The sequence below is a fragment of the Neopsephotus bourkii genome, unplaced genomic scaffold (assembly GCF_033783945.1).
Source record: "Neopsephotus bourkii isolate Nb327-2 ecotype Australia unplaced genomic scaffold, CSIRO-AGI_Nbou_v1 NB_947, whole genome shotgun sequence".
Lineage (NCBI taxonomy): Eukaryota > Metazoa > Chordata > Aves > Psittaciformes > Psittacidae > Neopsephotus > Neopsephotus bourkii.
Window position 1 is genome coordinate 1,898,582 of NW_026901441.1, and position 26,472 is coordinate 1,925,053.

At 37.5% G+C, this 26,472-nt stretch overlaps 1 protein-coding gene across 11 annotated transcripts in view; it reads right to left on the reverse strand.

Moving 5' to 3' along the window:
* The window catches only part of COL19A1 (collagen type XIX alpha 1 chain), a 184,504-nt gene that overhangs the window by 131,981 nt on the left and 26,051 nt on the right, over window positions 1-26,472 (reverse strand). For 10 of the 11 annotated variants that reach the window (XM_061358584.1, XM_061358576.1, XM_061358581.1 and 7 more), the window contains 6 exons: window positions 18,810-18,933; window positions 18,139-18,414; window positions 16,297-16,377; window positions 14,072-14,197; window positions 13,553-13,615; window positions 9,012-9,065 (listed from right to left, as the gene is read on the reverse strand). In XM_061358584.1, the coding sequence (XP_061214568.1) occupies window positions 9,012-9,065; window positions 13,553-13,615; window positions 14,072-14,197; window positions 16,297-16,377; window positions 18,139-18,414; window positions 18,810-18,933 (724 nt within the window). The remainder of the gene's footprint in view (window positions 1-9,011; window positions 9,066-13,552; window positions 13,616-14,071; window positions 14,198-16,296; window positions 16,378-18,138; window positions 18,415-18,809; window positions 18,934-26,472) is intronic. The other variant, XM_061358582.1, reaches the window with a different exon arrangement.

Consider the following 26,472-nt stretch of genomic DNA (forward strand, 5'->3'; position numbering starts at 1 on the left):
TTTTTATGTCCAACAACTTGGTATCTATGAGTTAAAAAAAAACAGTTTGCATGGAATTCAGAATATAAACCCTACATTATAATTTTAAAAGTCTTTTGGGGAAGTATATTCACTGATATTAAAAATGCCCATCTGAGTTGTAGTTATTTAAATAATTGCATGCATAATACATCTCATGTACCAATAAAAAGGCAAAGGACAGTTAAAAGTTAATAGGTCACTAGCCACAGCAGCCAACAGTATCATCTATAACCCCTGTATAATTTGTACTACATATAATTTTCTACCACATGAAACTAATTTTTTTTAACTCTCATGCAATATTTGTAATAAAAGCTGTTAGCCAAGGAGAAAATAATGTTATTTACAAATTAAATGCAGTACAGCAACAAAGGTATCCAAAATGATCCTAATATAGATTAATGATTAATCAGATCCAAAATCTAGTATTTGAAGTCTAATATCTTAATTCCTCAAAAGATGATAAGCAAAACTAAGCAAAACATGTCAGACAAGCTGTACAGTGCTGCAGTACAGCGAGAATGTTCCTTCCTCCCCAGTTAGCCATCTCCTGCAACACACCCCTACCAACATTTTCAACACTAAGTCTTGCTATAATGTATATTTTTCTTAAAGCCATACTTTCTGATGAGATGTGAAAAGCTCAGAATATTATTTTAAATCTGACAATCTCTAGCCCTCACTTTCTAGCCCTGAAGGAGGGAAAAATAAAATCTATATGCCACAGAAATCTCACAGAAAGAACCCAGTAAATATAATTTACTAACAATTAAAGAAGAATCCTCCAGCCTGCCCCCACCCTTTCAAAGTTGTAAGGTCCTGACTGTGGCTTCTGAAACACAGTTAAGAATCCCAGAGCCAGGCAGGCTCACAGCTAGAGTATTCATGAATCTCTGATTAAGGAACAAAGAGCTGCATTTAACGACCACATTATTTAACAACTGCATTATTTCTCACTTCCACGTTACATAACACACTAACAAAAGCCTGTCCTGCATGGCAGCATGCCACCCTCGGTTTTGCTCCCAGCAGCCCAGACCCCTAATAAAATGGATGGTGACCTCTGGTTTCTTTGGCCACACCTCACATCACAATAGTGGCTGCTGCATGCCGGGGCCCCGTGACCGGCCAAGTTCTGGTGGTTATTACAGTTTCATTGCAAATACCAAAGGGTATAACCTTCCACCCCACCCTTATCTCACCAGTGTGACTTGCCTGAAGTAGCTCAGCTTTGATGCTGAGCAATACTAGCATTAGTATCTGGTTTCCAAAACACATTTGCACTTCTGTTCTACTGAGATGTACCAATCTGATTTTGAGCAAACCACAAAGGACAGAAGATAGCACCACAGCTTTCCTCAAACGGGCTAGCTGACAGACTGAAGGATAATTTCGCCCTCCCCTCAAAAAGCAACGAATCATTAATTAAAAATTAAGTCTCTGCTCACCAACAGCACACAGTCTACAGTAGTCACTAATACACCATTCCTTCCAGAATGGAAATAACACCCAAGCAGTGTCACTGCAGACAAGGTAATTTGATGCCATGGAGCTTTCTATCGAGAACCAAACTGTACTGCTGTCGTTTAGCTTTAGGAATTGAAAAAACCGGGGAGTTCAACAGTTCCTGGAGTTATGAACTGCAAAAATCACCTAATAAGGCAAAAATAAGTCAGCACAGCAGACAGCTCTCTGGAATCAAATTTATGATCAAAGGCTATTCAAAACACTTCCAACACTAAGGAGAGAGTGAGAGCAAGCAAGAACTATACATGCTAAAGCTATGAAACAAGTTTTGGAAAACGTAATGCTCTAAAGTGTATTTGCCCAGTGAGATTTTTTGAAATCACATATATGTATCAGACAGCTATTGAGAGATACCGCTTTCATATTCATCCATCTCTTAAAATCAGGTATGTCTTAATTATACAAAAAGATATCACTGAAAATACAGCATACAAAACTCATACCAAATCTGTTGCAGTAATAGACTGTGTTCAACTGCCTGATATCCAACAGCCAGCAATTCTTAAACTCAAGGCTTTAAACTTAGTGGTAATAAAATTTCCAGTCAAAAAAGCAGTCTTTATTTTTTGAGGCTAATCTATGTACTTGTTTACCCACAAAAACCTTTTCCTATGTTAGCAATTATACACTTTTTATCTCTTTTGGAGACTCCAGAGTAAAGCAGTACAAGGATTTTTCAAAAGCTGCATAACTTCTAAAATTTATGTCCATACCTGACCTAAAAATACTGAAATACAACTGATTAGCAATGACAGGAGCTCAGAAATTGGGCGGCACTGAATAAAAGACAAACTGAGTAAGATGGCTTTAAGCAGTATCTATCCAGTGTTCCACATGCATTTTTGGAAGCTTTCTCAGAGATACCGATGAGCTACTTTAGAAATATCCTAACCCCTGTCAAGGGTCTGTACAGCACATGAAATATGAAGGCACTGTGTCCAGAGATTTTTCAAGACAGCTGCAAGGAAAAGACTGCATTACTATAACCTCAACACCAATGGCTCCTCAGATTTGTATATCTGCGTGAGTGATTGGTGCTCCAGGAGTTCATACTGAACTGGCATAAAAGGCCATATATCATTTGTTCTTCTGAAAAGTCAGATATGCTTTGGAAAACTCCAGACAGAGTTTCCATGGTCTAGCTAGAGCTATGGGGAAAGCAGTCAATGGTCACAAGGATCTTCATGACAACACAATTTGATTTGGATGTACATTTTACATGTTTCCAGTTGTGGATTTTATGACATAGCTGGCCCTGAAGACCTGACCCCAGAGTATGGAGGTGGATTTTGAAAGCATCTCTGAAAGTAATTTGAAGTCACACGCTATATTGGCATGCTATCTATTTCTTTTTCCCCAATTTTTAACTTAATGTATATATATTTAAATCATATTGGACATCAAATGGACATTTCTAAGCCAAGGTTCCGAATTAAACTTCTTCTCTAAAAAAAAAAAAACCACCACCAACAAACCCAAAACCTTACAAGGTAGCAGTTTTCAAATTCATGTTCTCAGGTACCACTGAGGGAAAAGGGAGCTCTTCCCACCAAGCAGTTCAAAGTATACTGTTTCAGAAGTGTTAACATGCCGCTTTGGTATGGCACACGTGCCACAAATGGTATTTATATCTTCTTTTGGAAACCCTTTCACTAATGTTTTTTTTTTACCTGTACCAGGTACAAAGAGAACCCTCTTAATTACAAAAGGGTAACAGAATTTAACAAGACTGAAAGTATCAGTGCTGGATTTCAGAGCCAGTTAAAATTGAACACAGAACACTGACAGCAGATTTGAGAAAATTAAACTTACAGATAACCATCTCATAAAGTTAAATGAGAAAAACACCATCATAAACAATGCAATATATTCTAGTCCTGCTACCTTCTGGCTTACAAAAAGTATGAGTTCATGCACACTTTGTTGGGTCCTTGCCACAAACCCTAAAATGGTTTGGTTTGGAAGGGACTTTCAAGCTCACCTAGTTCCAAACCACCTGCTCCAGGCAGAGACACCTTCCACCAGCGCAGGTTGCTCAAAGCCCTGTCCAGCCTGGCCGTGAACACTGACAGGGATGGGAGAACCACGACTTCTCTGGGCACCCTCACAGGAAAGAATTTCTTCTCAATACCTAATCTAAATCTAGCCTCTTCTAGGTTAAAGCCTTCAAACTTTGTCCCGTCACTACATGCTCTTGCAAAAGTCCCTCTCCAGATTTCTTGTAGGGCCCCTTTAGGTACTGGAAGGCTGCTATAAGGTCTCCCAGAGCCTTCTCCAGGCTGAATAACCCCAAAGTACACACAAGCGAACAAAAAGAACAATCCTTTCACAGAAAAAATCCTTTACAGATACTTACTGTATCTTCATGTAAACCCAATTCATGACTCCTGGGCTGCATCAAAAGGAGTGTGACCAGCAGGTCGAAGGAGGTGATCCTGCCCCTTTATTCTGCTCTCGTGAGACCTCACTTGGAGTATTGTGTGCAGTTCTGGTGTCCTCAACATAAAAAGGACATGAAACTGTTGGAACAAGTCCAGAGAAGGGCCACGAGGATGATCAGGGGACTGGAGCACCTCCCATATGAAGATAGGCTGAGAAAGTTGGGGCTGTTCAGCCTGGAGAAGAGAAGGCTGCGTGGAGACCTCATAGCAGCCTTCCAGTATCTTAAGGGGGCCTATAGGGATGCTGGGGATGGACTCTTCATTAGGGACTGTAGTGATAGGACAAGGGTAATGGGTTAAAACTTAAACAGGGGAAATTTAGATTGGAGGAAATCTTTCCTGTTAGGGTGGTGAGGCACTGGAATGGGTTGCTCAGGGATGTTGTGAATGCTACATCCCTGGCAGAGTTCAAGGCCGGGCTGGACAAGGCCTTGGGTGATATGGTTTAGAGCGAGGTGTCCCTGCCCATGGCAGAGGGGGTTGGAACTTGATGATCTTAAGGTCCTTTCCAACCCTAACTATTCTATGATTCTAAGTACAAATCACACTCATACAGTTGATAGAGCTCCTGAAATGTACACTCAGGGCTTTTTTCCCCCCTCTAGTCTGACTTTGAATATAAACCTAAGTTGTGTAGTGATAAACATTGTTTTTATTCATATAAGTATTTCTTTATCCTTTCAGTCTGTCTAAACTGTTTATTTTATTAATACAGTGCAGGAGCACCCATACAGTGCGGTAGCAAATGCACAGCATTTCCCTGCCTCTTCAGATCTACTGTGCAAAACCAGCTATTTAAAAAAGCTTACTTGATATATTTACTACTTTAGGTTGTCTGTTCATAACCTAGATTGTGAAAAATTAGGCAAGGAACTACAACAGTAAAGCTAAGCTATTTGAAATTCACATATTGTAAGTCAATGGTGTCACAAGTATTTCACAAAATGTCATTTAAGAAACATAGATGCATTATTTCTACCACTATGAACTTTATGCAACAAACCATCACAAAGCAATCACTGTGGAGGCTTGGATAAAGGGGAACACACAAAACCAGTTTAGTTTGGTAAGTCTTCTGAATTTCCTGAATTGCATTTCTGGCTACATTGGTTTTATTTTTCAGAAAGTAGTGAACCAAGGAAGAAGAAGTATTTTCATAATAGGAAAATATAGCCAAATATGGGCTGGCCAAGAACAGAGCCAATTACTCACCTTCAGCAGCTTGAGTCCTTTGAGCCTTGCTGCTGTCCACACATTCTCAGAAGCTTAAGAGCTTTTCAGCTAGCAGGACCCATATAACACCCATGAGCCATAACTCAGCAGGAGGCTTAATACTTTGTATTAAAGTACATGCCATGGTGGCACCCTCTCTCTCAGAAGCAGGAACTATCCCACTAAACTTTTCAAGTACACAGAGTTCATCCACCCCCTAAAATGTGGTATGTCAAAACAACTGAGTGATGCATCTTGACTGCCAAGGCACCACAGACCAGCAAAAAAACCCAAACAACCCACCCAACCTCAAAGAGGACTACAACACCTAGCATCCAGGACATAAACAAACTTTTAATTTGGAGCTTCATTGTCATGGCATTATAGACCCAGAAGCAAAGTGAAGGAAAGGATTTGAGATATTCAAGTGTCAGCTGAGTGACACAAGAAGTGCAAGTAACAGAACTAATGAGTCTACAGAAACAGGCCTTCTAATAACCAAGCTGATCTCATTCTAAGGTAAACTTCTAAAATAGGTCAAATGAACTGATATTGTTGCTTACTCATAGCAACCTGAGTGAGATCTGGCATGTATTTATTCTCTCAACCTTTCCACAAGGAAATAAGTGTTAACAATGGAATATTGCAGTGGACAGGTTTTGGGTGAATCAGAAAGAATACCTCTGCTCTCTGAAGCCTCAAACTGCATCTACATAACAAATAATTGTATTGTTTCTTTTTTCTTTTTCCTGTTTCTAACTAGTGACTCAGGGGGCAGATCTGCACAAAGCTCAGACAAACACAGTGAAGAAAAACATAAAAATAGCCATATCAGTCAAACAAATATAACATCTCCAACAAACAATAATGGGTACTGAAGGGTTTAAGAGGATAAACAAACATCAGTAATTCCAGATAATGCTCTCCCAGAATAGCACAGTCTGTACCTCAACTTCCTGAAAAGTAGGCTACGCCTTTGTATATAAAAGTGCTTGAAGCATTCTTATTCTTTTGTTTTATTCAGTTGTCATAGAATCTATGTACGTTGTTATCATCCAGAACCTCCCAGAAAAAGGAGCACAAAAATAACAGACGCACAAAAGTTTACACAGCTCTTGATGCATCAACTGAGAGACAGAACATGTTAACACCATTCACAACACAAGGAAAACAAAAGTGATTCTACCTCCAGAAAGGAGCTAGTAATTCCACACGGCACTGTACTACTCTGCACAGACACGACAACTCTGGCTAGCAGAAGCTGGGTGGCTGGATCTCAGTTTCTCCATCTAGCTATGCCTATCCAAAATATTGCCTTTTCTTTTTTTTTTTTTTTTTTTTTCTAAGCAGCTTTTGGGTTTGCCAGTTTCAGATTCCACAGTAGTTTATTTTAAATTTGCAACAATAGCATGGCTTTTATGTAGTCTGAATTAAAAGAGTTATGATCTTCAGGAAAATTACAGTGCCTTGATATTAAATATGATCTGACTGTTGAGCCTTACATAAACTAACAGAAGCTTTGGGATTTGGTCTGACAGTGAATCTGCAAGGCACTAAGCAAAAAAACCCAAACAGTATTAACCATGGAAACTGTAATAACTTGCACTGGAAATACAGTTTAGCTTAGTAACTTTAAAGAATGGTAACATCAGAGAAAGAGCTACAGAAAGAGACAAGGGAAAACAAAGCTTCATTCTAGATCAATCTCATTCGATTTACAATGTTTTACAATAACTCCTTCCACTAATTCACATATGGGAGCACAAGAAAGTAAAAGCTGTCTGTTTGGATCAAATTGACAGTTTCTCCAGTCAAGTATATGACTACAGTTGTAGCAACAACAGATGCCTACAGAAAAGTATAACCACAGGGCAACCATAAAGACTTCTCCAGTGGGTTTCCCAGACTTCAGTGTCTTGGAGCTCAAGAACTTTCAGACAAGCAGCAGTGTCTGTCTGACACACTCCATGGGTTTTTCTTCTATCAACTTTCTAATAAATTTTCAGACTGATCAAACCCTCTGGCAGAGTGTTCAAACTGTAGTCATAAAACAGGAGGAACGAACCCTTTCTAACCTTTATGAACTTGCTATCAGACAGGTTTGGTGCCCCAGTTCATACACTGAAAAGGAGAGTAAAATAAATAAATAGATTCCTATTAGTCTTTTCTCTTTTGTTCATGATTGTACAGAGCACAGAACAGGTCATATTTCACATCAGCTGTGTCTGAGAATCAAGTCGAAGTCCACCTTAACTGGAAGATGCCCAATGCTCTTTGTCACTCTTGTCACCTCTGGATCTTTTCCAGTAGTTTTGATCTCCTAGAGATGTGGGAACCAGAACCTTATGCATCATTCAAGATGCAGCCCAATATGGTTTCATTATATGACATTAAGATGCTTTTGCTTTGCTCCCTATTCTCTTTCTAATCATTCCTAAATTACTTTTATTTGACTAGTACTTAACAGTTAACATAGATTTTCATTGATCTGTAATTCCAGGTAATAGCTAGTCCCATCTGACATGAAATATGTAAAGTTTGCTTTGTTTTTCTTCTTCATTTGCTCTTTAGTATTACTTTCTCTGAGTTTTACATACCAGTCTACGACTCAGTACCTCAACACTGCAGAGTCCTTTGTACATCTTTGCAGCCTGCTCTCAAATTTTATTTTAACTCAACTCTCTGGTACTTTTATACATCTAACTCCTATTTTAACAAAACACAATTTGAGTAAAAGACAGTTTCATATCTTGTTAATTACAGATTTTAAACATGACAGTTGAAGTGAAACTCTACTTCTTTTAGTATTTAGAAATCTGGGTAATTACAAAATAAACCAACCCATATGTATGTTGCATATGCATGAAAGGAGCATATCAACCAATAAAGTGCAATACTGAAACGCAGAGCCCCTCACAGCAACAGCTGCTTTTAAAAGGCTTACTTGTTTTCGGCACTGAAAGAGCAGAAACTTGAAGCACACAATGAAAAAGAACCAGAATTGGGGGTTGAGGACTAAAATCCTGACAGTAAAAAAACTGAATAAATAAATAAATATATTAGTCATGAGCACTAACACAGGCATCTGGAGAGATTCCATTTATGTATCAACTGACTTCCATGTCTAAACAGAAAATCTAATATTATTTCAACTGTTACTATGGAACAGAAGAAAAGTCACAAGAGATCAAATGATTAGAAACTAGCAACACAGTTTCCTCAATGTTATAAGGGCTGTCTATTATATGGAAGATGGCTGGTATTAGGCTAGTAGACCACCTCTATTACAGGCAGCTAACTCTGAACTCAATAAACAGGCACAACTGCCTTAATTTAAACACTGTATTCCAAAAGGAAGTGAAACTTATCATCTTGAATACACAGGTATTGAATACACATGCTTTCATAGCCATTGCTATTCTCATGTCTTTGCTTACCGTCCAATGGTGTTTACCTCCAAGCTCTACCAAGCGGACTGTTAAGAGCATGAGCCTTTTCTAAGTTTACAGACCACAAACTGCACAGTGGAACAAGTAGCTTCCTTTGGTTCTGTATATCCACCCCCTCCCATTCCTTCCTGAAAACAAACAAAAAAACCCAAACCCAACATAAAGCAAGGACATCTGTAGACAATATTACTTGTCTTAGCAGATTTTCAGTGTGTTACAAAACCATGGCACTTCAGGTAAGGGAACTTCATGTTCTAACAGAAGTGCTCTATCTTCCCATTTCTGTTCACAATTACAGATAAGCCACTGACTTAATGAACACTTCCCATGAATCAGTATACATACCAATATGCGAACATACCTTTTCGCCAGGAAGACCAGCAACACCGTCCTGTCCTTTTGCTCCCATTTCACCCTACAAAACAACTCATTCAGTTAGAAGTTCTAAAGACTTCTGAGGTTAACAACTACTCAGGTCATATCTGATTCAATAGAAAAACATCCTCTATTCTGCTACCCTGCTTTTGTCATGTTTAGTAATAAAACCACTGTCGAGGAGGATGCCTTACATGTTAACAATAAAATCAGACAAAATAAATACATTTTAAAACACCTGTAATGTCAGTTAAGATCCTCATGTGACAAATATTTACACATGCACATTTCCATAGAAAGCAGGTCCGCTGATTTTAAGGGAATTCACTGTGACAACAGAGTTAAGCCAAGTGGGTCCATTTTCACCGTGCTGAGTGTGTTTTATACTGAGAAAGCTCAACATATAATACAGGTTTGTTTTGTCTCAGTAATTTTTAAAAGACGCTCTCTGAACTCAGCTCCTCTCTCCCTCCCTTTTATCCCCTCAGAGAAACCAAATGTAAACAATCTATGAAAAAAATTCAGTTTCAAGAGACATGACTGACTGATCTGGAGAGGTATGGAAGACACCAGCACCTGCAAACTAGACCATGAGTCTTAGAAACTGATGAAGAGAAGATCAAACATAGAATTTTGCTTAATAATGTCAAGTATAAATTTTAAATTTATACCTTTTATTTTTAAAATTGATTTTATACATTTAAAATTAATAAATTTTATATTTTAAAATCAAAATTGCGTGGACATTAGAGGTGAAAGCACTGAAACCATATTATAGTCTTCCTTTAAAAACAAAACATTAGGTTTGTCTAGTTGCGCCATGAAGACAACATTCTCTAGCAAACAGAGCCATAACACATGAGCTAAGTAAATCAATCAAAATGAACTCCTGGGTGCAGAGTACTATTCTAGCCATAAGTCTAAACCACTCAGACACAATGATGTTCTAGAGGAGTGTAAGAGCCATCTCCTGTGTCCTTTTTATTCAAACACGGGAATGGTCCTTAATTCTGTCAGAAAAGTAGAATGAAATCCTGTGTGTGCACAAACAGCCTGAACTCACTGGCATTATGCGAGATAAAGCAGCAGGACTGGCCCCTGGTTACCCTATCTAATCACCCGCAGAGTGACTCTCTTATCTCTGCACACTCTGTTCCCTTATGCCACTTGCCAGTATTTTAATAGACCAGAACCACTTTGTTCCATTCAGCAGTGGTTTTTTGTATACTGTGTAGTCTAAAATTACACAGCCTGCTACATGCCAGGAAGCCTTTAACATATATGACTTCCTACCCAATTAACCAAGGTATGTTTACACTTCTTTTCCACTAACTGCAGATAGACTCCCCACCTTGAAGACAATTATTTTCCACTGCAAATTAGATCATAAAATTATGTTTCTATCTTGTAATTGTGACTTTAATAGCCACAGCCTTAAAGGTTCTAGTTTTTCATGCTTTTATTTCATCTAAGCTTAGAGAAGAGAAGGCTGCTTGGAGACCTCATAGCAGCCTTCCAGTATCTGAAGAGGGCCTACAGGGATGCTGGGGATGGACTATTCATTAAGGACTGTAGTGATAGGACAAGCAGTAATGGGTTAAAACTTAAACAGGGGAAGTTTAGATTGGATATAGGGAATAAATTCTTTACTGTAAGGCTGGTGAGGCACTGGAATAGGTTGCCCAGGGGGGTTGTGAATGCTCCATCCCTGGCGGTGTTCAAGGCCAGGTTGGACAGAGCCTGTGTGAGATGGTTTAGTGTGAGGTGTCCCTGCCCATGGCAGGAGGATTGGAACTAGATGGTCTTAATGTTGTTTCCAACCCTAACTATTCTATGACTCTATTCAGTGAGTTTAGAGATCATATGCTGTATGTTGTACATCCTATAACAGTATTAACATTTGCATTTTTAAGGGTTTTTTTTGCCCCCCCTTTTGCTTTGTTTCATAGCATTTCGTCTGCTTCTGCAGATCTCAAAGTCCTTCACAAAAGTGAAAAAGTATCCCTTTCTCTATCTTACATAATAGATGTCAAAAGTATAGAAATGAGATGGAAAAAACAAGACTCCTGACCTTTCAGCCTCTATCTTCCCCTTAATAAATCTCTTTTACACCCGAACAAGTGTATTCTAACTCCCAACACACACTGCAGTTGAGCTTAATAAATTCATGTAAATAAATTAGCAAGAATGGGAATGCAGGATCACATTAGCTTGGAACTACCAAAGCAAACAGAAATATATGCTGTCAGATGAAAAAACTCATAAGCTGGTGAACACTAGCAATTCAAGTGCTGGCATTTATAGGTTATGAAGCACACTCAGCGTAACCACATACAAAAGTAATACCATGAGCTGTTAAGCCTCCTGTTAGGATTTACTACCAAGAATATCAATGAAAATCCTTTTCAACCGAGTACAAGATACTAATAGAATAAAATATTTAAGACATAGCACATTTTCCAGGAAGTGATTTCTTGCAAGCAATAGGATGGCTCCTGTATTTTTAACAATATTTTGGAAGGCTCATAAGCAGACTGGGTGGAAATTCTGCAGGATGAAAAAAAAAAAAGATAGAAAAAAATTGCTTCTATCAATTTTCCATAAAGCCAAACTAAATTCTTAAAAAAGAGATTGCAGACAGCAAACATGCTTCCTTCCAGTGATGCCAATCATCCTTTTCTCTGAAGTGGAAACAGTTTTGCACATCTGAGATCACCTACACTAGTACACTTGTGATCATTTTTTTACTTTAATGATTCAGGGAGTTTCAAAAGCACTTGATCTTTACCTCTTGGCACCCTATAGACTTCACTCAACACACCTGTCCCAGAACTAGAAATTATATGCTAGCAGCAGACAAAATACACAGTACCTTGATTCCTATACCACACATTGCTATTAGTCATGCTTAGCAGAGATACCCTAAAGCCAAATGCAGTGATAGAGAGAATGACAAAGTGATAATTATTTAAGAAATTACAGTCCTTTCTCATATAACACCCCTCGCCTCCCAGAACTGAGAAAGTATTTTATTTAAAGTATTCTTTTGTCTCTTAAATTGCAAATCTGTTTAAAATATATGTACTTTGTGATATGGAGTGGGATTAACTTGATACGATATTTAATCTAGAAAACAGTCCACAAGGGATTTTGGGAGTAGGAAAACATTCTCAGGAGGGTTCTGTACTAACCAGGTATAGATAACGATTTTAATACTAAGATAAAAGCAAATGCACTTAATAAACAGAAAGAATCACATTAACATGGCCTAGAGCACACACTGCTAGAGTATTGCATTACAACATTGCTCTTGCCTACAGTGGGGATGTATTAGATGAGAGAGTGACCTACATCAGCTGTCAAAACACTTTTTAACCAACATCAGTTTGGGTTTTGTAAGATTTGATTAAGTAAGTTTTCATTAGTTTTCATCTCTGCATAGTTATGTGTGCCATAACTATCATCCACAATGTACAGGTAAAAGAAACGTGTCGTATTATCAAGAAAGAAGCAACAGTGCACTCTAAAAAGAGCTGTTCCCAGCAGACAGTGTACTGGCAAGGTTTCTGTAAGTGATCAAGTGGAAGATGAAAGAGGTGATGTAGAGAATTCATCCTTTATATGAGATCTGTCATCTGAATGATTAATGTCAGAGGCAGTCCCTGTAAGAAATTTTGTCAGCTAAAATTTTAAAAAAATAGATATGCAGACAGGCAAGCAGTTCTCATGGTTATAAAATGGTGGTAGGAGTATTCAGACATGGGGCAAAAAAATCATTAGGAACTTTTAGTTGATGAATACAATAAATTCAATTCAGAGAGTTTGCCAAGAGTGAGAAAGAAAACTCATCCCAAAGGTGGCACTACTCCACAGTTTCCCAGGCACTGGGGGAGAAGCAGGGAGTACATAGCCCAGGAAGTATTGCCTAGTAGAAGCCGCTGGCTGGGTGCTGACCTGGCAGTGCTGGGACACAGCCTTGATGTGGCTTGAGCTGCGTATCACTGGTTTATCTTCTCCTCTCTACATTTAAAAGTCAGGTCACTCTCTCGTCACAATTAAGAGTTTCAGTTAAGAGTCGTATCAAAGAATACACAGCGCTGAAGCCAGATGAGTGAATTCAAATCCTCCTGTTAACGACTGCAAGGATAAATCCACCACACAGGATTCTGTCCAGCAGCACTGACATCCACACATAATATGGGAATATCCTTATCACAGATGACATACACAACTTCTCTGGTTTTGATAAGGGGAAAAGATAACAGGACATGCTAACAGGGTTGGGTAGATGCGTGCTTCAGAGGCCGGTATACTGTGTTCCATGGAGTCGATGAGGGGACCCCAAAGTGAGACTAGATGTAGGCTGCCCAGCAGAAAGCCCATATGCAAAACCAGAGACGGACTGATACAGAATTTAGCCTGTGTACAGGGATATTCTTTTAGGGAATAACAAAATCCATGCTTTCTATTTAAGAAGGATAAGCCAAAGATAAAGACTTGAAAGAAAGACTTCAACTGATATTTTACCTTTTCACCTTTATCTCCTTTGTTGCCTGGCAAACCAGCTACTCCTGGCAATCCTGCTTCTCCCTGATTTGAAAAGAAATACAAAAAAAAAAAATCAACAAAGCAGAAGATGCAAAATTTGGTTTGGTTTCCTTCTCTTTATCACAAAAGCCTAACAAAGCAAATGACTCAGAATAAATATAGCTCAGGAGAAGGATCTTAAAAAAAGGAAAGCATTACATAGGAAATAATTTATTCTCAAGTAAAAACATTTACACTAAATATAGTGCCTGAATATAATTCTAATTTTTACCATGGATCTTTTTTTGGGTGTGTATTCGTACATGTAAATCTACAATGTACTGTTTCTATCTGGGGAATACGGCATAAGTACATTACAACCCTACAAACCTGTAAAGTATTTTTCATAGCTGCAAAATCAAAACAAATATTTTTTTTTAATACCTATCAGGATTAAACAGCATGATGCACTAAAAAGCAATGGGAAAACTTTATTTGGAAATAAAGATTTCCTCTTACTTTATTTGGAAAGCAGTGGCATCTCTCTCTCGATTCCTGCTGTATTCCTGGAAGCATGTATATTTTGCTGGCATGAACAGTCACTGGTGATGAAGTTGTAGCAAGAAGTCTCTCCTCATGTGAGCACTAAAATAAAAAGAAGATTTTTCTGTTTTTTTTTTTGTGCTCTTTGGTTAATACAGAAATACCACCTGAGCTCTATTTTTAAGTTACTTTCTGGTTTAATACTCCTGTACACACCATATTACAGAAAAGCCACAGCCATTGCCAAACAGAGGAAAAAGCTGTAGTAAAATAAAGTCTAGACATGGTGATTCTTCTGTACTAAAATCAGTGCCAGGTAAAACTAACCTGACTATCATACTTTTCTTCCAAAAGAGCCTGGACAGTTTCTGGGAAAATGAAATCTCCCCATATTAGAAGTAATGAAGTAGAATATCCCCATGGAGAAAAAAAAATGAACCATACATATCAGTTTCATCCCATCCTCCACCTCCTACCCCAAAATGTAAAATGGCAAAGTGTGTGTGAGGGAAAATTCTGTAATTTTTTCATAATGAGATACTTCAGGCATGAACAGTTTGGAAACACACAAAAAGCCCTGAAGCCAATATGCACCTGTCTTTAACTCATAAGAGCTGAGCCAACCTGATGATATACTACAGGACAAGTCAACAGAACTTGATAAACTTCAGCTCTCAAGATGTAATGAGGTCTGCTGTGAACCTTCTGTCAAAGAAATTCCAACAGGATTTACATCTTAATGTAGAAATTTGTATTCAAGGATAAATTATTTCCTTTAAATTAGAAAAAATGTGGCCTTTACAACTGGTAAGGAAGTAAGGAAAAAATAAATCAGAAAATGTAATGGTGGTTTCAATATGAAAGTCATTAACAATTAGCCCACCATTTTTTACATCTTCAACAGAAGACATACAAATGAAGCCAATGGTGCTCTTAGCGACATAGCTGAATGAATGTTTTAAATGCTATTAACAAAACTTATGAACCTTTTTGTGTTCATATTTAATAAGGGCTTGCTTTGGTTCTAGTTTTTGATATTTTGTCATAACTGCTAAATAAATTGTATTTTGACGCATAAAGCAGGACCTACAGAACAAAATCCATCATTTTACCTATCCATGAGGTTATACATACAAGAGGAACCTTGCACTTAGAATAAGGAAACTATTTTGAAATGTTTTTGAACAATAAAGTATTCTTTCAAGCCAAATTTCTCTTGATAAATTAGATCCAGCCTCCTCTATGCTTCTGAGCACCTATCAGCTGTCAGTTCCCACAAAGCCTTCTGCTCCTCTCTTTTTGGGCAGCTTTCTACCTCCATTGCTGGTGCCCTTTTTCTCCCATCTCTTTGTAAATGGAATCAGTCCTTCTGCATTCTCTGTTTGTGTTTTTTTGCTGACTGCAGGCTGGGTGGTGATGGTACTGCTTAATATGTCAGAGGAGCCTGCTTTTACAGGCTATTCATAATGAGCAGACCAATATTTCAACATGTTTTCTTTTGGAAGTTGTGTTTGTTAGTTTGTTTGGGTTTTTTCCCTCTAAATAGACTTGGTTTAGCAGAACAATTACATCCGCAACTTCAAGCATTTCTGTCGTTCGAGTGCCACCCAATTTACATCGATTCTGCCTATCAAAACAAAAGGGAAAAGTAAACCCTTCAAAATAAATCAATGTTTTTCTTTATGTTAAACAATATATACATCTCAGCATGTGTGTTATAGAGAATAAAGTATTTGCCAATTACAAACCACCCATTTATCCACATTAGAGTACGGAAATAAGTGACACACCCTCAACACCTTCATATTTTTCTTCTTTTCCACAGTCACGGAGACACTTTCATGGGCTTTGTTTACCATCTGTAATGCTTCACTAGATGCAACTGTTACTGAAATGGCCTCTGTTATTTGAAGCCATCCTCAGGTCATCACAGTGATTTGTTTCGTATTATCTGAGACTTCTTCAGTTACTAATTACATATCAAACAATAATTAAAAAGCACTAGCAGTACCTAGTGCCTTTTACTGAAGTTCCACTGCGCCATTTAGTTAGGCAGCAAGAAACAATGTACTGTTACTCAAGATACAGGATTAATTTCTAAAAGGCAATTAATCTAATACTTCTATTGAAATGTCTTTACAATACTTTAGTAAGGAACAACGAAGCAATTCCGTTGTATAAATATTTGCATTTTAACTTACCAGTTCGGCAGATATTTCACAACACGTATCTTCTGCTGCAAATTTTGGATCACAATAGATTGTTAAGTGGTGAAGTTCAATCTATTAAGAGATACAAAACAGATTAATATGAGATGTAAAAATCATGAGTTACAGTATGCATTTTCTTATCTTGGCACAGTAAACCTTCTCTCTGAAACACTGCAAATTTCTGAAATGAAGTAAAAGAGACAATTCCATTAAAAGTACACACCTCCTCACTTAAGGACAAATTATGCAGTCTGTTACTTTGATATAAATCACATTTTAGATTTAATTTATATTCATTAAGTTGCATCACTCTGTACAGCTCTTGCTATGCTACACAAGCATTTGAGTCCTCTAGACATCCTCCACAAGCCTTCTCAGGAAGGTAATTTTCTCCTTTAGTGAACTAGAGTAAAGGTTTGATAAGCTCTATCTCATGTCCATCTTCTATCACTTTGGACAAAACATTTGCCTGAACCTTATCACTAAATCACCTGACAAGCAAAAATCACAAATTCTGTACATAAAGCTTCTGTTTCAGAGATTTGGGGTAGACTGTGAAGATGAATGGCATCTAATTTTAACTAGATAATCTTGGCCTCCTATGCCTCTTTCTGCAGCTGGTTTGCATTCTTTGTTTCTCTCCATTGCGCTTGGTTTTGAGAAGAGTGACTTAGTACAGGAGCCTTCATCAGCTTTGTACCCGTAATGTGTTCCTGCAAATGTGGAAATCCCAATGGACAACTTCCACTCAGAATCATCCAGCCTTTGCCATGCAACCACCACAAGATAAAAAAAAAAAATCTGCTTCTCCTCCTACATGCTGCTTGGAAAGGAGGAGATGGTACATGCATTTCAAATAAAGTTGAACTCAATCTTAGAAAACAAAATAAATCATAAGCTTGGACCCATGAAATAAAAGCTCTGAGTCCAAAGCAAAATGTTCCATGCCTCACAGAACTGATTTCTCCCACAATGCTAGCTTGCAGTTACAATGTGCCATTTTCATTTGGAACTCTAGTGTATGTAATACCGCTGAAGCTTTCAGATGGTCACTATAAACTCTGAGCCAGATGCTTTCAACATAGTAGCTGGATGTTAGCATACTTAAAACAAACTGACATTTCCTGGAGCTTTCGAATTAATTGCTGTGAGCTCTCTGCAGAAGAAAACAGAGGAGAACATCTCTGGGACACACACCACCACCCACAATATTACGGTGTTGCCTTAGGTGATTTTTGTACCAATGGCTGCAAGAAACATGCCTCCATCCACTTCCTAAATCCCTCCCATTATGAGGAAGGATTGACAACTATGAACAATGTGCCCCTATTCCTGCATAGCTGAATTACCCTGGAATGTGCTACAATCTTGATAGAGAGGTAATCCTTAATATTTTTGTGTCTCCCCTTTACCAAAGACAAAGCAAGTCTAACAGATAACTGACACAGAATTCTAAATAATCTCATAAAAATTGAAAGAAAAAAATATTACCACTTAAAATTATTTCTAAATGTAGGAATAATATGCCTACAGTAATTATGTGGCTCTTACTCCAAAGCAAATACAGAAACACAGACTCCTGAAACCAGGACTGAGGTTTTTTAGTTACTTCGGTAATAGGTTTGCCTTAGCAAATGCTACAACACTGAATATTGTTTAAAGAATAAGACTTAAGGACTTCAAAAATACACACTCAAAATTAATAGCAAATTTTGAATCTTTTATCTACATAATTCTTTATAAATGTGTTAACAGAAGCATGGCTAAAACATGGTAACAGATGCATGGCTAAAACATGGTATCAAGTTATCTTGTTTTCCTTTCACTACTCACATCTACAGGCTTATCATCTGCAGCACGAGAAGCAATCAGAGTCCTTCCCTGCAAGTCAATGGTGAATTTTTCATCAGTCTGCTTTCTCTCAATTAAATTACAATCCAAATAGAGGGAAATGATCCTTGACTGGACGCTAATACCAAGTTTATGCCACTGCCGATCAAACAATGGATAAATTTCTCGACTCTTAAAAGTGTAGTGCAGTATATTTCCCTGAGCAGATTTGGTCATATACTCCACAACCTTTTTTGTACCATCCAGAAGGACAGAGATCTGAAAAGAAAATAAAAGAAAAGAAGTGGTCGTTTAAAAGTTACGATTTAAGACTCAAACACATACATAAACAGTGTATAATAAAAATACTTCCAACTATATAGACTGGGCAAGAACTATGTTTTGAAGCATTCTACCATTTAGCTTTGTAAATACATACTAGCTACAAATCATAGCATGCCTATTATCCTTAGTTTGCAGTCTTGATGCATTTTGTTACCTATTTGCCATTCCTATGATAAATGATCAACTATTTCAGAGCAGTCTGACTATTCTATATAAACCATAGCTAAACCCAATGGTGAAACATCCAAGTTTCTAAGTTATAATTGCCATTTTACATGGGAACAAAAAAGAAAGTTAATGAAAAAAAATAAACCAAAGATAACTCTAACCTCAGGTGTGTCATACTGATTTAAAACTTGCCATATATACCAACGTTCCTTCTTGGTATTTCGCCGTACACGGAACATAGCAACTAGAGAGTATTCTTCAGGAAGCCCATTTGGAAATACTTGCCTACAAAAGGAGGGAGGAAAAAAAAAGATTTCTTGTAATTCTACACCCAAAGGCTGCTTAAAATGAATGTGCGGAAATAATACCTGGTGAAAACAAGGAATCAAATGTTCATTCACATTCATAAAAATTGAGGGGCTTCAGCATTCAGAAGCATCTCTTCTCAGAAGTACAACTCAGTTTGTCTATAAGAATAAACGGCTGAAGATTTTGCTGATGAATTTTTTGTTCTAACTTTTTTAACATCTGTGACTACTATAAATAGGCATCTTAAAAGAACTGCTGCAATGTGAATGCCACACACAAACATATTTTAAAATACTGCTTTTCCCAATTTATTTCTTGGGATACTGGAAGAAGTTTCCCGGAGGATTTGTGGAATAATCCCCATCCTTAGAGACTTTAAAAACACAGCTGGAGCAGGCTACTAATAACCTGCTCTAACTTTCAGGTCCTGCTTTGAGCATAAGGTTTGGTTCAGTGACCTCCACTCCAACATCTTGAGTATCAGGACAGCTGGACTTGAGCAGACTTGACCAAATATAGGGAATGCATTTCTGAATGAATTACTTGTTCTTGTTGGATTCCATTATTCCTTTCTTACCTAAAAAACGTCAATGCCTCTAAAACAAGTCGGACTTCCTACCTGTGTCACAGAGTGCAGTACAACACCACTTCTACAAGATATTTGAAAAGTTTGTATTTCAGAAGTGAAATTAGTCTGTAACTCAACTCTACAGACTTTGGAAATCAATAAATATACATTAATTATGTATTAAAAAAATTAGGATGGTGCAAGCAACTTTTTTCTTTTGAAGATCCTGCATTTCACATTATTATTTTTCTAAGACAGAGGGGAGATAAATGAAAACCAGAGATGCAAATACAACACAACATGGGTAGCTAAAGCATTAACGTTGCTGTTTACTGAAAACTCTCAGGAGTCCTCAGATAGTCACATTTCAAAAGGTATTCATTCCCTGGATCAGAGGAGAGGAAATCTGAGGGCCTCATGCAGAAGAAAAACACCTTCCATTTTTCTTCCCATGATCATGTGAAGTAAATGGTTTGGTTCTAAAAAGCTACAATGGGATTATAATTACACAATAATGTGCTATAATGCCTTTATTAAAAAAAAAAAGAAAATAAAAAAGTGAAAGAAAAGAAGAAAAGGAGGAAAGCACCAGTTGACAAGACAATAATCCCATAACCCTCCTGGAAATCGGTGCACTTTTATTAATGGAGGATCTCAGGAAAAATGCCTTCTCTGTAGAGAAGACTGTTCTAAATCGTGCCAAAGACCTTCTTTGTAGACTAACACCTATTTAAGTCCCTTATGTGGGAATCACACTCCTTTGGCTTATTTCCCACAGCTGATTCCTGTTATATTCCAGGACCAAATTGGCTGCTCTCCCACATTGTTAGTGGACTAATATGCTCTGTGTACAGCTATATATGTTTTGATGTCAAAAAACAAGGCAAAAGTGAGTAGGCTTTACAGGACTTCGATCTAGATTTCATATTACTCTGTATTTTAATTACAGCATGAAGAATATATTTTATGATCTATAAAGAAAATACTTCCATTAGGCATCAGTAATATATGAGTGCACTTTTGCAGAAAAGTAAACTATCTGAACATGGGATCAGCACTGTGGTTTACAGCATCTCAGACAAGTTAGAGAAAGGGTATCTCATGTTTACAGCTGAAACCTAGACACTGTATCTCTCCCCTGGCTTTGGGAGCATCTTATTAGCTCTCCAAAATCAATTAACTTTCCCAGCTACGTCCCATATTTGGAGACACGGGGGAATTTACACTAATGGACAAAGGGCAAAAAACTGTGGAAGGAAAATGAGCAGAGGACTTCATCAAATGAAAGGACAGGGAACCATGATTGGTACAATAAGTCAGCAAAACAAACATAAGTCGTTTTTGTTCACAGTAGGTATTCTAGTAAATATGGAGCACTCACTGCTTTTTTTCCCCCCACCACTGTGGTTTTATTTCTGTAAGCCTCCCTGACACTTTAAGAGCTATCTGAATGAATGACAGGATTCATCTAAAATTTTCAGTGTTTCTTTCAGAATTTTCTCAAAAAAATAAAAATGCCTGTGAATGCACGTGATATTAAATTATCTTCCTTAACTGTTTATCAAACAATTTGGGAAACAGGACAAGAGGTATGGGTACGGGCCAGCATTATGGAAATGGGCAGGAGTTCACTCTAGCAAACTCTAGTTCTTCCCTTACGTTCAAGCTGATAGAGAAAACTGTATTAAGAGAAAAAAGAAAATCAGAGAAGGTCAAATAAAATCCTAAGGCCATTACACTGATTTCAGCAAAGTTAGCTAAAGAGGTAAGATTTAAGTAAAATAGGACCAAGGATGAATTCAGTTAGATTCACAAAATAACTTCGGTAGGAAGGTACCTCTCGAGGTCAATGGATCTCACACCCTGCTTAAAGCAGGAGCAACCTGAAAATCATATCAGGTTACTATAAATCTTGTCCAGTTGAATATTAAAAGTCTCCAAGAATGGAGATTATTCCACAATCCTCTGGAAAACTTGTTCCCGTGTCTGGACAACGAACAGCACAAATTTGGTATACAATTACTGTATACTAAAGACATAACAGAAACATCTTTATCCTAAGAGAAGTTCTCATTGTGTAAGTATACGAACATTCCTTGGTGACAAAAAAGTCATTAGAAGATACTTTAAAGTATACACTTAACATTCAACCCTTCCAGTCAGATGGTGAGTGCTGAAAGGAAAAAAGCGAAAGGATGAGATGGTCTGAAAAATATCATACCATCTATTATTATACACAATTTCCTCTATGCTCTTGCTCTCTGAATGGCTTCAAGTGAATGCTATAGAATAAAAAGCATCCACCTAGCACTGAAATGTACAGATGATCAGTAAGATACCATGCTAAAATTTCAGTATTACCTACCATGGCATCTTCTACTCCACAAACGTCAATTAAAAACTCCTCTGAAGCAGGCAAAGTATGTATGTATGTTAATAAATATATAAGAACATTTGGGGTCAGGGGAAAGGGGAAGACAGAACAGAATGTGAACATTAAGGTTCATATTGGAACACGAGAAAAGCCAAAACAAAGTTTTGCAGAATACTGAATCTGAAGTTCAGAAGTTCTTCAAATACTTAATATACCGTTTCTACTGATCACATCTACCAACATTTAAAAATAAATGAGAAAACTAATAAGGCAACATATGCAGGGTAAAAACAGTAAGGAAGTTGCATTAAATGGTAATGAGAAGTACAAAAGCAAGTTGTTCCACATGTCCACAGCTCAACAGATACTTCCTCACAAGCTCAACATGTACTTTCATCACACAGGATATTTACCCTGTCCATGGCACAAGGAAAAGAAAAAACAATACAAAAAGGAGAGAGAATAAGGATGAAGGAAACTTGTACCAAGTTAACCTCAAAGTCTACAGATGTAAAGCGCAAATATAGAGAACATTAACTCAGGGTAGTACATCGTGGTATCAGCCAGAAAGCCGTAAGAGAGATGAGAGGTCTCAAGAAAGCCCTAACATTACAGAAATATGAATATCAATTAGTAAGGGTGAAAATTAATTTATAAAGATGACAAGAAAGAGCTTACAAGTTAGAACAGACAAGCAAATCAAGGCTATCTGTGGCACCTGATCTCTGAATCAGCTCATGCTTGTGATTTTGGACAGAAGTGCTTGTACCAAAAGGCATAATTAGACCTGGGAGTAAAAACATCAGTCTGAGATTTTCCTCTTCCTGGAAATACCCTCATCAGCGGGACATCAGTCAAGTTCTATTCGTGTTGAGCTTCCTTAGCTTAGGACAATCCAAACCAGACATCTGCCCTGGATGACTGCTCTAACCTTTTTAAGGCTATTGAAAAGGTCCTTTCTCCCTCTTCCACACAGGAAATGCTCATGACTGCTGTGTTTGCATTGAATTCAATGCCGTCCAAGCTTACAAAATGTGATTTAAGCACAGTCAATGGCTTAGGCACCTCTGGGAAAATAGGCAGCTTCAGGCACACCTCTACGTCTTTGAGTTACAATGAAACTTGGGTGGGAGTTACATGCCTAGCTGCTTAAGCCATGGTGCTTCCAAGCTTCCCTGGAACTAATGCCCAGATGCCAGAGGAAGTCTGTTGTCCAAAATTATTCATTTTAGGTGCCATGAGGAATTAGGTGGTGCTTGAGAGTGGGCCATTTGACTCATACCCTGAGAAGCAGGTGGACAAAGTCTGACTAAATTATACTTTAGGTGAAATTTAGTTTGATTTTCTCCCTCTGTTTCCAGTAGTATATAATAAAAAAATTAAAGTGGATGAACAGAGAGCAGTGTTCACACTGAAGTGCACAGAAGTGAATCACACCCTTGGTGGAAACTGCTGAAAACAATAGCAGGAATTGAAGCACATGACTGTACACACAGGCTTGAATTTACACCACCCTAGCCTGCTGGATTGAGGTGTACTGTAAATTACAGAGGGACTGTAAAATAAATAAATAACAATCTGCTTACAAGCTGGCAGATTGAGGAGACCAATGATAACAAGCAGGAAAATCCTTAACAATACAAGGTTTTAGATCATACATATATGTGTTACAAATCCAGACATTCAGATATCTCTTGACGTTACACACCATCAGGCAGATGCATCCAGAATGTTGATATGCACTTATATTCCCGCTACAGCTATGTGCCACTCTATCAAAGCATAAGTATGCTCAGAGTTGCAAAGGCTTTGTTATATTTTCCTCTTCCTCTTTTACTTCATTAAATATAGACATAATTTTTTCCTAAGAACAGGTTCTGTGCCCCAGAAACACCATAGGCTGTATATTACGAGGTTACTAGAAAAGCAGTTACAGGAATTTCGCATGAACTTGACAACTGGTTCCGTGCATATCTCCCACTGCTTGTAATAATCAAGTATAGGCTGATTTTTGGCAAAATGTTTGCTTATTCATTTGTTTCTTCAAAAGTTCTGAAAATTTCTGAAATGCAGATACTAGCTGGTTCTCCTAGTGCTAAAAGAAGTGATTATGAATGAATTGACTGTATTCAGTGTGCTATAAACAGGTTTAGTTCTATCTTTGTAAAGCGGCATCAAGTTACCCATATCAAATTTAGTAAGGCAATCCTTTATTTACCTTTTGGTTTTATTTTTAAAGAAAGCACTAATGGAAAAGCAGCAGCTATTTTTAAATCTTATGAACTCTAATTGTTCCATATCAAATGAGAATACACTACAGCATATGATAAACTTCCGTATTTACAAGTATCAATGAAGCCTCCAGCTTGCTGAATACCTTCCAAGAAGAGAAAGATGAGCCAACTTACATTTCCTGAGAGCGAAGTGAGAAATGTTTAGAGTTTATGGCAAGACATATCTTTTCCAGCTGACATATACCATTACCTGGTATATGTCACTTGTAACATGACAATGTTACAATAATTTGGTGACCAGAGCTCAAGAAGTTAAACAACTTTCATATGGTGGGTACTTAAGGACTATACTGACACAAAAAGGTTAAGGTTTCAGTGTCTCTGTTTACTAGGGGATCTAAATGGAGATCCGTTATGGAAAAAAAGGCAAAGCTCAGGTCAGCAAATACAAAAAAAAATCTCCACATTATTCTCAGTATTTCTACGTTAAATTAAGATACTTTTTATGTTGTTGTTTTGTTTCTTGGTTTGTTGTTTTTTTTCGTAACCTGATTAGTACAGTGGGAGAAGAGGAAATAACTATAACAATTTACCAATCTTTGCCTAGAATGGGTATTTTAAATTCTTTTCAAATAAAATAACAGCTGTTTGCTACTCAAAATAAGAAATAATTTCCTTCCCATCCATCTTCCTCAAATCACATTAAGATGTACTATACAGTTTCATATTACATTAGGCCTCAAGTTGTTTTCATATGACACATTATATGATGCAACTTGAGGGAAACTATTCAGACAGCTTAAGAGTTATTAATTACTTAGGGGGAGCTTAACCCACTCAGAAAATGTACCACTGACAGCAAAGCTGCAAATTATTTCAGCACTGAGAAAAGGGATTTACCCAATATTTCATATACTTCAGCACGTCTCTGCTTTCATTTGTTGAACAGGTACGAATTAGCTGTCACTTTCAATATACAGGTGGTTTAGAATTATTTTGTTTTGTGTGAAAGGTAATGTTATTGCTATCAGAACTATAAAGGGTATTTTTAAATAGAGTGGTTTGAAAGAGAAATGGAAATACCAAAACTGTTATGCTTGTACATAGTATTTTTCCCCTAGGGGTTCTAGGAGTATTGTATATCCCTATTTACACAAATTATTGGTGAACTCCTGGCCCTAATGAACTCTTCCATTAATTTTAAAGAGTTTAAGCTAGTAAAACTATGTCCTTTCCATGTCTGGATTATTCTGCGCATTTTAACTTTCCTGGGAAAAAAAATCAGCCAGCAGCAATAAGGACAACAGACGTAAAAGTAATAACATAACAGTAATGGACATTGGAAAAGCAACAACTTTTACTGTCATTTTCCTAAGAATTCTTCAGTCTGACAAAGTCTTGGGACAATTCAGGTCAACATTCAGGCTTTTGGAGTCTTATCATGTGGAAGGCAGCTTTGAGCACTTCTGATACAATTATACACTTGCCTTACTAGCTTGGGTATTTTGTTTTTCAATGAACCAAATAGATCTCAGAGTGATCAGTGAATTTTCCTTGTATGTGGAAAAGAAAAATAAACCTAGTCTAGACCAAAGACCAAAGGCTCCCAAAAGCAAGAACATGTGATTTGCCCACAGCCATTCACACTCTCTCCCCTTTGGTATAAAAAACATATTTTACAATAAAAAAAAACTTAACAAAAATTACAAAAGGGGTTCAGAAACTATCAAGAGTATCACATTATAAAATACTACATTCAAACATCATGTTTCCCTTTTCAAAATATCACACCTTACCCTGAATGCTGTGCAGTAGATTAAGCTGCTCTAATCAGTAGTAAGCATCTTTCCACGTAGAGGCACACAGGGTGGAAAAGAACGACAGTCATACCATCAAAGAACAATGTGAAGGCAGATGTCTCAGGAAAGAGGAGAAAGCCAGAGTGTGACTAGTTCAGCAAGCTAAAATTTTACTCAAAGTAATCTCATATTCCAGAGGACCCCCCAGCACCTGCACTGGCACATACTCAAGAAAATACAGTGCAACAGAGTGGATCCAGCCAATGGGTATACTACATTAAGCTGCTTTTTTATGTGCTAATCAAGTAAAGGAAATGTATAGCGTTCTAGAAAAATTTGGGTGGCTTTTGCAATATACAGGCACTTTTGAGCTCAGCATCTAATGCATGGCTACCTGCGATTGAGAAAGACTGAAGTCAACCTATTTGATTCACTCAGGTCTCACACTAAACACAGCTCTTGCATTCAGACTGTTTCTCTTCCTTATGAGATGACTAGAGCAAAAGCAAACATACTGAGCTCTGTGTCTGGGAAACAGGG